We start from the raw sequence: 10,678 nt of genomic DNA, 5'->3' as shown, positions 1-10,678 counted from the left end.
GCAAGCTGGAACAAACCAAGAATGGCTCATGTGAGCAGAGTTTGGAAAACTCCCACCCATTCCCCCCCCCCCCATTCAGAGAAAAACAACATTTCTTTCCAAAGTCCTATCTGCATCAGAAAGACATCAAATAAGTTTAGCAAGGTTTTAGAAGTCTTCAACTATTTTGGCAGTTCAATAAAAAAAAAAAATTCCCTGAAAATCAAATGACAAAAAAATGTAAGTGACTGTTTATAGCTTATGATACAATATCCAAAAATCCTTGAATCATTAATTCCTTTGTAATATAAGAAAAATATGTTATTTAGGTATGCTTTTATTTTTTGTGCCTTTGTGGGGCAAAGGACACATTTTAATATGTCATATGGAAGTTTGACAACAGAGAAAACATTCTTACATTACTGGAAATTGATCTCAGGGCCTTCCAGCTTGCTACACAAATGCTCTACCTCTTGAGCCAGGCTCTCAGTCCTTTTATTTTACATTTTGATTTTGAGGGAGGGTAGAGCTAACTTTGCCAGAGCTGGCCTCAAACCAAAAAGACTCCTGCATTCACCTTCTCAGTAGCTGGCACAAACTGGCCATGACCCACGACACCCAGCTACCAAGGCAATGTTCTGAGGTGAAAGAAGCAACAGGATCCATAGGAAGAAGATTAGAAGTCCCTGATGTTCCAGCTCTAATTATCTATTTGATGTTGCCTGAGTTATAACCTCTCAAATCTACTCCATCTCTAAATTGAAAATGAAAATACACACACACACAATCTTTTGGACTGCTCTGACAATAAGAGACCATATACAAGAAATGTCTTTGAAACTTCAAGGCACAATTCTAGGACTACATGCTTCCTGGGCACAAAAACAGGGTTCTCTTCATTTTTTCAGTCCTAACCTATAAAATAGTGCTAGGTACCGGTTGGATGCCCAATTTATCTTTTAAAGATTAAAAACAAAAAAAGTTCACTGAAAGTGAACTTAAATAAGGCCTTAAATTTTCAGATCCATGGTTTCAAAGGCCTGTAGGCATCCCTTCAGCATTTATTTACTTTTCAGAGAGAAAAACTTTTTGTGTTCTCCTGTGTTTCTAGATGTTTAGTCTATGTACTACAGAGTACATTTAAAATAAAACTCATGGAAAACTAAAGACTCAAAGGCAGAAAAAAAGGCAACTATAATCCTACCTATCACAGAAAAACTACTCTTACCAGTTATATCCAGAGACTTTCTATTTATGCCTTATGTGTATATTTTTAAAAATTATTAATAAACATGATTAAAAGGGCTGGGGGCATGGCTCAAATAGTAGAGGATCTGCTTAACAAGCACAATGTCTTAAGTTCAAACCCCAGTAATTACACACACACAAAAGTGGTTAAAAAAAACATACAAATTATTTTATCGCCTGTTTAAACTCAGAAATTTTTCCAAATAAACATTTTCCACGTTTGATAGTCTACTATATCAATATACTACAATTTACTTAGAATTATTGTAAATTATTGTTGAAATATTTTTGTACACTCCACAAGCCAAAGAAAGTAGACAAGGTTCTCCCATTCATCATCAAACATAATTGTTGCTGTTTTAATCTGAAATACTTCAAGACATTCATCCCATTTGAGATCTTCAGATCCAAAATAACAATTACTAAAGCAAAAATTATGCTCTTAATATTTGTATTGAGTACAATATGGTTTCTAGCGATAGTATAAAAAAGGTATACTAAACAGGAGGGAAAACACCTAAAATCAGTTTTGAGGAGTCCACGTTAAAATATTTTATTCCAACACATGTTTTCATATTTACTGTTAAGAATTTTAATCCACTTTTCTGTGTATTTGTCATTTGCTTTTCAGGACTTCTATATTTTTACTACTCTACTAGGAATTTCTTCTATATTTTTGCTACTTTTTCTACCTTTTATAACAAAATTGCTTTCTTACAATAGCAAAACTATGCTTTCCTTTTAGAAAGTAAAAAAAAAAAACTTGGGAAAATGTTTCAAATCCAGGAAATAATGTAGTCCTGGAAACCCCGATTCTCCGTGATGTTGCAGATGAGAAGCTGAACTATCTTGCCTCTATTAAATATGTCTCACTAATAAAAAATACCGGGCGTGAACAAACATACGTTAAGCAGGAGAAAAGCATTAGAGTTTGTGTCGAATCCAAAAGGAACAACAAAAAAAGGAGGCCCTGAGCGGCCGAGGAGAGGACGGACTTCCCCGACCTGTCATTGGTACGGGAGTCTAAGGGAAACGTTGACAGCTGCGAAGCCGCCCCACGACGAGCGGGAAAGAACAGCGCGGGGAGTTTCCGGGCTGTGGCGCGTCTTTGTCCCGGACGGCAGGTGCGGCTAGGTTGCTGGGCCCATCTCGAGGCCCGCCGCCGCGCCCCGCCCCGTGGCCGCCACGGCTGCTACTATTGCTCCTCCGGTCGCGGCCGCTGCCGTAGCTCCGGCACCCGCCGCCCTCACAACCCTCACCCCTCCCAGTGCCGTCGCAAAACCAGCCCCGGGCCGCCAAGCGAGCCTGAGTCTTAGCGACACTACGTGCGCGTGCACGCGGAAGGACGGAGCCGCACTTTACGGCAGTAGCGTAAGTGCGTGACGTTCGTTTCCCCCCCTCCCCCCGGCCCCATTCTCAGTTCGCACGTGGCGCAGGCGGAGGAACGTTCTCGAGGTTGCTGCCCCTGCTACTGCGGACTTCACAGCCACCATGAAGCGGCCGAGTGAGTGGGGTCCAGTGGCGGGTTTGGAGAGAACCTGTATCTGTTGATTTCTGGCAGTCGGCCGCGCAGTGTGGCGTTCTTTGGCTTGGGCTCTGCGAAAATAGGCTGTGGGATTGGGGGGAGGCCTTCTCTCTGTGGGGTGGAACGGCGCGGGCGCTTCGCCCATCCGATGATCAACTGCGGATTTCCTTTGTGGGAAGAAGACTGGGGTCCGGAGGATGGGGGAGGCCAGGCCCGGTTTTTGTGAGATACCGTCCGAGCCTGATTTCAGGCCGCTTTTTGCTTTGGGGGTTGAAGCTGTGAGCCCCCTCGCCGACGCGTTTAGCACGAGTGGCTGCCGCTTGGGATTCAACGCTTCTGCGTGTGATCCCATTCTAATAGGGGAAGGGTCGTTGTGGGGAAACGGGCTCCGATCGGCTGTATCATCTTGGGATTTGAAAATGACATTCATGTTTGTATTCAACATTTCACAATTCTTAATGTTAGATCAATAACTAATGTAACACAGGACTGGACATAATAGCATAGTGGAATCACCGAAAACCACTTACAGATCATTTGTGACTGGTCTTTTTTTTTAATATAGAGTTGAAGAAAGCAAGTAAACGAATGACCTGCCATAAGCGGTATAAAATCCAAAAAAAGGTACGTATTGTTGTTTAGAGCGTCATACCCAGTATATCACTCTACTGATTTCTGTCTCATTTCTCCTCTGAAGGTAAGACTAATGATTCATTTTAGCTTTTCCCCCTCAAGGCTGATGCTCTACCACTTGAGCCAAGTTCCCTGGCTTTTTCGTGGGTAATTGGAGATGAGTCTCATAGACTTTGCTGCTCCTGGCTCAATTTTTAGATCTGCCTTCTAAGTACCTAGAAGTATAGTCCCCAGCATGTGGGAGAAGAGCCTCTTTTTAATGTTCTATTTTTTGTAGCTTTATTACATGCATACTTTATTGTGCCAATTAAAACTCCATTTTTCTCATTTTAGAGTCATAACTGTAGTTAGATCATTTAGTCCTGTTTAAAAAGAAAATACTTTTGCAAAATGATTTTTTTCCTAATAGATTAGAGAACACCATCGAAAATTAAGGAAAGAAGCTAAAAAACGGGGTCACAAGAAACCTAAGAAAGACTTAGGAGTTCCAAACAGTGCTCCTTTTAAAGAGGCTGTTCTTCGGGAGGCGGAGCTAAGGAAACAACTGGTAAGTTAGCTGAAATTTTAAGTAATCATGTGTGGGTGAGTTTTTTTCAAAGTAAAAACACTGACTCATTTTTCTTACTGTTTGGACACAGCTTGAAGAACTAAAACAGCAGGAGAAACTTGATAGACAGAAAGAACAAGGAATGAAAAGGAAACTTGAAACTAACCCTGATGAGAAGCCATCTGATGAGAAGCCTGAGGAGGTAAGGTATCCTTCTAAAAGTGGAAGATGAGTTTTGAGGCACAAATAAAAACTTACATGTAGTCTAGTGGGTCTTGGCCAGAAGATAGACTCTAGCGAGGAGAGCACTAGATTTGGGTTTGATTTCAAAACCTTTAACATTTACAAGTTAAGTGCTTTAGCATTTAAGCCACACCTATCCCTTTTTGCTTTTGCTTATTTTTTAGATATTGTTAAGAATATTTGCCAAGGGTGCCCTGGGATTGTCCTACCTATGCCTCCCAAATAATTGGTATTGTAGAGGTGCCGCCACCATGTGCAGACCCTCAGACTCTAAGCTATTAAAAAAAAATGTGAAGATATAACTTGCAACTGGTATAGTCCTAATTGTGTGTTTCCTTCTAATCTTTGTGCCCTTTTAGGAATTTGGACAGTGCAAAACTAAGAAAGCCAAGTTGGCCAAACAGAATCCAAAGAAGTTACACTGTCAGGAACTTAAAAAGGTATCTCAGTTTAGGTCAGTGTCTAATAATGGTAATGAGATATTGAAAATTGACATGGGTCATTCCTTGACCTGACACCAGCCATGTAAAGGAGGAAATGTTGAAAACTAATTGAAGTAGGTGATATAATCTTAGCATAATTATTCCTCAGACCTCTCAGGAAGGCCAGAAGGTCTATCAAACTATAGAGTTGGGGTTATTTATATTTGTAAATCCATATCTATCAGGTTTCTAAGATGCTTACATACTTTACTTTTCCTGTGAGAAATGATGAGTGTGCACATTCTTCATACCAAAATGAAGATATGAGATCCAACTCTGAACTCACTTTGTTGCCAGGTAGATGATAGCAGAGAGCTAAATTTGAGTGTTCCCACAGGAATGCTGTTCTGATTGTTTATTCTTTGACAGGTAATTGAAGTCTCAGATGTTCTGTTGGAGGTATTGGATGCCAGAGATCCTCTTGGTTGCAGGTGTCCTCAGGTAGAAGAGGCTGTTGTTCAGAATGGACTTAAAAAGCTAGTACTTGTATTAAATAAATCAGGTGAGGAAAGGGGATCTTCATTGTGAGTCCTTGTGAGTACACTGATTGAGGTATGAGGAAAACATCTGAACAGTCTTGACTATCACTGAAGACTGATAAGATCCAACTCTGACCTCAACAAACCAGTGTGTGTCCTCTTGTATGCCAAAGACAGTGCTGGGCATTGGGAAGGAGGTGGTTTCTACAAGTGATTCAGTTGCTATATTGTTTGCCATTCAGTACTTAACACTTTAAGGATGTGAGCTTGTTTATCCTGTTTGCCATGTAGTCTTAATTTCAATAGAAAATGGTGATGTGCCAGAATCTCTCATCTGACCAGTGTTATGTAGTCAAGGGATTTGGTTGACAAATATTTAGATAAACTCAAGAGACTTGTGGCACAGTGTGGGGACAAGATGAAAAGTCACTGGTCAAGAAACAAGATTTTTTTTAGCTGAGGGAAATCCAGAAAACAGCTGTAGGATTATAATGCATCTATACTATACAAGTATAGTATAGATGATCTTGTTTGGACAGCATAATAGGAAACTTCCCTGTCCTCGTTTTGTAATTAGTTCTTTTGTGGAGGAAAGCCTGGGATAAGGTAAATAATATTCAAATCTGTATTTGACAAAAATGCCTAACTTGAAGCCATTTGTCTTATCCTTAATTCCTATTAGATCTAGTACCAAAGGAGAATTTGGAGAACTGGCTAAATTATTTGAAGAAAGAATTACCAACAGTGGTGTTCAAAGCCTCAACAATTCTGAAAAACAAAAAAATAACCAAGGTATATACTTTTAATGCTAGGGATGGGAAAGGTGGTTCTTTCAGAATTTGGATGGTTGAAATATGATGTGAAACAAAATATTGATTTTAAAGTGAAAAAATAGTAAGATCCAACTCTGATTTCAGCTAGACATTTAAGAGCTAGGCTCTGATGCTTGACTTTGTCCATTTACCTAGTGAGTTAACACAATAATTAAACTAATGTATTTGGAATTTTAATGTTTCGAGGTAAAGAAAAAAACGGCTCCATTCAAAAGCAAGGTCTGCTTCGGTAGAGAAAGCCTTTGGAAACTTCTTGGAAGTTTACAGGAGACTTATGGCAGAGCTATTCAGGTTGGAGTGATTGGTGAGTTTTGTAATAGTTTACCTCTTCAAAGATTTTTACCAGGTTAAATAAGAATGTCTATTGTGAAACCAAGGTCTTCAAAGTGGAGCTTGAAAGTGGTAAAGCACTTAACTTGAGCAAAAAAGGCTTATCCCTGAGTTTGAGCCCCAGGACAGACACAAAAGGCGAGGGGGGGGGAGTGTTTAATGGCTACTAGGTTCATTTCTTTAAGATTAGGCATTGAAAAGAGTTTATCTGGGCTGGGAAGGTGGCTCAGTGGTAGAGCGCTTGCCTTGCATGCATGAGGCCCTGGGTTCAATTCCTCAGCACCACATAAGCAAAAAAGAAAAAAGCCGGAAGTGGCATTGTGGCTCAAGTGGTAGAGCACTGGCCTTGAGCTGAAGAGCTGAAGGACAGTGCCCAAGCCCAGAGTTCAGGACCCACGACTGGACCCCCCCCAAAAAAAAAAAAAGTTTAGCCTCCCTTCCCAGCGTCCGGCCCTCCATTAATCCTGGGGCTGGGCACTGCTCCTGAGCTTTTTTCCTTATTGAGTTCTGCCACTTCTGGCTTTTTTAGCTTATTGGAGAGAAGAGTCTTTTAGACTTTCTGCAGCCTCCTAAAGTAATGGTAGGGGCTGGGAAGGTAGCTCAGTGGTAGAGTGCTTGCCTTGCATGCATGAGTCCCTGGGTTTGATTCCTCAGGACCACATAAACAGAAAAGGCCAGAAGTGGCTCAAGTGGTAATCTAGCCTTGAACTGAAGAGCTGAGGGACAGCACTGAGGCCCAGAGTCAAGCCCCATGACCGACAAAAAAAAACAAAAAACCAAAAACTTGGTAGCTGGAGTGTAGATCAGTGAAGCATTTGCCTAGCATTAGTGAGGTATTGGATTTGATCCCCAGCTCCACAACTGAATATGCATATTCTTGGTTTAAGCCTTTCTTGCCCTTTCACAAGTTAATGTGCAAGAAATTAAGGAGTTGCTAGGTGCCCATGGCTCATGCCTATAATCCTAGCTGCTCAGGTGACAGACTTGAGAAATCTGGATTTGAGGCCAGCCTGGGCATAACAGATGAGCTTCTTTGCAGTATAACCAGTAACAGCCGAAAGTGGAGGCATGATTCAATTGGTAGAATACCAACAAGAGTATTTGGTCTCAAATTCAAACCCCTAGTATAGGCCCAAAAAAAAAAAAAGATGATTGGATTGAAGTGAGGATACTAATCCAGTTCTGAACACTAGGCAAGTAGAATTTTGCAATAGAAAATTTATAAATTTCAGACTAATATACATGTGTATTTCCATTTAATTTTAGGTTTCCCAAATGTGGGGAAAAGCAGCATCATTAATAGCTTGAAACAAGAACAGATATGTAATGTTGGTATAGCTATGGGGCTTACAAGGTAAATTGAGCTGTTTTAATAATTTAAATTTTTTATTGTAAAAAAGATTTTGTTTTGGTTCTCTTGAGGAAAGCTTTTAAAAAGTAAAGAGCTAATAAAGTCTTAGCTGCCCACAATTTAGTTTGAGAGAAAAATTAAAAGGCTATGATTGTTACTCAAGTGGAAGAGAACTCTTACCTAGCATGTACAAGGCCCTGGGTTCAATCCCTAGTCTCAAAAACTGAAGCTGGATATGATGTACAACTGTAATCCCAACTGCTTAAAAAGCAGAAGCAGAAGAACACAAGTTACAGTTCAGGCTTTGCAAAGACAAAGCTTTTTCATTCATACTGTTCTCTGAGGAGAAGGAAGCTGGTGGCATTACGCAAGTAAGTTTACTAGCATAGTAGCAAGCAAACTTAGCACCTGTGAGGCTCTAGGTTCAATGTCATGTAAGTGGTGGGGAATTGCCTCAAGAAAGTAAAGTTTAGGCTGGGGATTATGGCTCAAGTGTAAGAGCACCTGCCAAGCAAGGACAAAATCATGAAGCAAATGATGATAAATTGGATCTGACTCACTGTGTTGAGTTTTGTTCAATCCAACCCTGAGCTTCATGTTAGGTCTTTTGCCCTCAATATAAACCAGTGCCATTAATTCCATTGTTGTTTCAGAAACATGCAAGTTGTGCCGTTGGACAAACAAATCACTGTCATAGACAGTCCAAGTTTCATCGTCTCACCACTTAACTCCTCTGCTGCACTTGCTCTTCGGAGTCCAACAAGCATTGAATCGCTAAAACCAGTGGAATTTGCCAGTGCCATCCTGTCCCAGGCTGATGCTCGGCAGGTAAAAGAACTCCCTATTTCCCTTGACACGGCCAATTTCCTGTAAATCTTATCACCTATCACTGTAGCAGATAAATGAAAAATTTGTGTTGTGTTTTTAAGGTAGTCCTAAAATACACTGTCCCAAACTATAAGAATTCGCAGGAGTTTTTTGCGACACTTGCTCACAGAAGAGGTCTGCACCAAAAAGGTGGAAGCCTGAATATTGAAGCTGCTGCTAAGCTGCTATGGTCTGAATGGACAGGGTAAGGCCTCATTTGGGTGGTATTTTGGTGCCCACCAAAAAAAAATATTTTTTTGACATACTCTTTTTAATACCAGTGCATCATTAGGTTACCATTGCCATCCTCCTGCATCCTGGACTCTTTCTCCACATTTTAATGAGAATACTGTGGCAAACATGAGAAAGGGCTTTAATCTGGAAGAACTAGAGAAGAACAATGCACATAGTATACAAGGTGAGATTTGTGTTTCACTGCTGTTTTTATCTGCTGGCAAAGTAGATTTTACCTATTTATGTGGACTTTGTTCTTTTCGTAGCCATTAGGAACCCCAATTTAGCCAACAGCATCCTTTTCTGCTCTTCGGGTTTGACAAATGGAATAACAGAGGAAACTGACATAGCTGAAGAATTGCCAAAACAGAAAGAGAGCAAACAGAAGGATAACATAGACAATGGCCAGGAGAGTGTGCACAACAAAGAAGTTGATGTAAGCTCAAATTTTGTAGAATGTGTGATGTGAAAGGCTAGAGACAAATTTTTAATCAGCTAGAAAATACTGTAAAACTTAGATACTTGAGGGCTTTTTTTTTTTTTACATCACTAGTCTGAAGTTTACCTGATATGTATAACCTTCCAAAACTAATTGTTTTTGGGTTTTTTTGTTTTATTCTACCAGTTTTAGTAGTGCATTTTTCACTGGCATCTATTTTTACTGGACATTTTCAAATGTTACATAGTTTACTACATATTTGATTCTCAACCTGGGGAGGGATGGGAGAGAAAAATGAAAGGGGTGCATTGTACTTAAAAACCTGTATGTGTTTGTTAGGCAGCACTGTAATCTTTAGCTACTTGAGAGGATGAGATGTGAGGATAGCAGTTTGAAGCCAGCTGGGGCAGGAAAGTCTGTGAGACTTTGTAGTTATTGCTATCTTTAAGTAGTCACACAAAAACGTTCCTGTTCTACAAAATAGTATATGAATACAAGGTATCTGACAACATTGTCAGCCATCCCTTCTTTTTTTTCTCCTTAAATTGAGATTAGGTGATTACGTAAATTCCACATGTTTCACAATATTGTGCAATAGTGATAGGAGTCACAAACACATTTTAACTTTCACAAGGCACATCGTTATCATCACGGTCTATATAGCTTGTGAATTCCATGAGCTTTGGCAATACAAATTGTTTTGTATTTTGACTCATTTTTTTTTAGGTACAGATGAGACTATGATCTGCCAATCCTTAATCATTTCTGTGTCTCACAGGAAGGGATCTCCAACAAGTCTCCTGTGAAAGAGATAACAGAGGAACTACTGCCTGAAAAATCTTTAACAGGTGAGTCAATTGCAAGAAAGCAGCCCATTGACACAAATTGGTTTTACTTTTTTGTATAAAGCTTCATTTTATTTTTCTCCAATTTAGGTGAACCATCTGCAAGATCATTTGTTTTGGGTAAAATTACTAAAGAGGATGATGCTTATGACTTCAGCACAGATTATGTATAAACAACTCATCTTTTTATTTATGGAGATGAACTCAAATCATAATTCCATAGCTCTCAGCCGATAGAGTAGCTAGAATTAGGAGCCTCTGGGGCTCGGCTCATGGTCTTAATTTTGGTTTTTGGAGACTGTAGCCTAGGGTTTCCCCAAATTGTGATCTTCCTGCCTCTATCTATGAAGTGTTGGGATTTTAGCCATCTACCCTATGCCCATGAAAGGAACTTTGTTCTTTTCTACAAAGTTTAACACTTGAAGCACACTGCTAAAATCTTCTAAATATGTATGTCAGTTTTGGTATGACATGGGCTGTAATTTTGTTAATATGGATCATGGTGTATATATGACATTAAACTATCAAAACTGTTTAAAAAGTGTCTTCTGCATAAAAAGAAGTCTCCTGGAAGCACAGTCTTGGGGGAAAAAAAATTAGGTTTTATTTACAGATGAGGCCACAGGTTACAAAATTAAAACCA

The 10,678-nt window shown here is 39.9% G+C and overlaps 1 protein-coding gene across 1 annotated transcript; it reads left to right on the top strand.

The window, feature by feature from the left end:
* The first annotated feature begins 2,618 nt into the window (after positions 1 to 2,618).
* Gnl3 (guanine nucleotide binding protein-like 3 (nucleolar)) lies at positions 2,619 to 10,488 on the top strand. Its single transcript, XM_013030752.1, has 15 exons — positions 2,619 to 2,731; positions 3,318 to 3,376; positions 3,795 to 3,932; positions 4,024 to 4,134; positions 4,535 to 4,615; positions 5,027 to 5,159; positions 5,819 to 5,928; positions 6,156 to 6,273; positions 7,566 to 7,653; positions 8,304 to 8,478; positions 8,580 to 8,722; positions 8,799 to 8,935; positions 9,018 to 9,187; positions 9,969 to 10,038; positions 10,126 to 10,488. The coding sequence occupies exons 1-15, from the start codon at positions 2,719 to 2,721 to the stop codon at positions 10,206 to 10,208; spliced, it is 1,629 nt and encodes a 542-aa protein (XP_012886206.1). The 5' UTR covers positions 2,619 to 2,718; the 3' UTR covers positions 10,209 to 10,488.
* The last annotated feature ends 190 nt before the right edge of the window (positions 10,489 to 10,678 follow it).

This window comes from Dipodomys ordii, unplaced genomic scaffold, assembly GCF_000151885.1.
Source record: "Dipodomys ordii isolate 6190 unplaced genomic scaffold, Dord_2.0 Scaffold132, whole genome shotgun sequence".
In the NCBI taxonomy this organism is placed as follows: domain Eukaryota; kingdom Metazoa; phylum Chordata; class Mammalia; order Rodentia; family Heteromyidae; genus Dipodomys; species Dipodomys ordii.
The sequence above is the reverse complement of the archived record's forward strand: the minus strand, read 5'-3'. Positions and strand labels throughout refer to the sequence as shown.

What these genes read in the sequence shown, in the direction of transcription:
- Gnl3 (XM_013030752.1), top strand. An exon ending in CTGATGAGAAGCCTGAGGAG is followed by an intron (nt 4,135 to 4,534) that starts GTAAGGTATCCT and finishes GTGCCCTTTTAG; the next exon opens with GAATTTGGACAGTGCAAAAC. An exon ending in ACTTGTATTAAATAAATCAG is followed by an intron (nt 5,160 to 5,818) that starts GTGAGGAAAGGG and finishes AATTCCTATTAG; the next exon opens with ATCTAGTACCAAAGGAGAAT.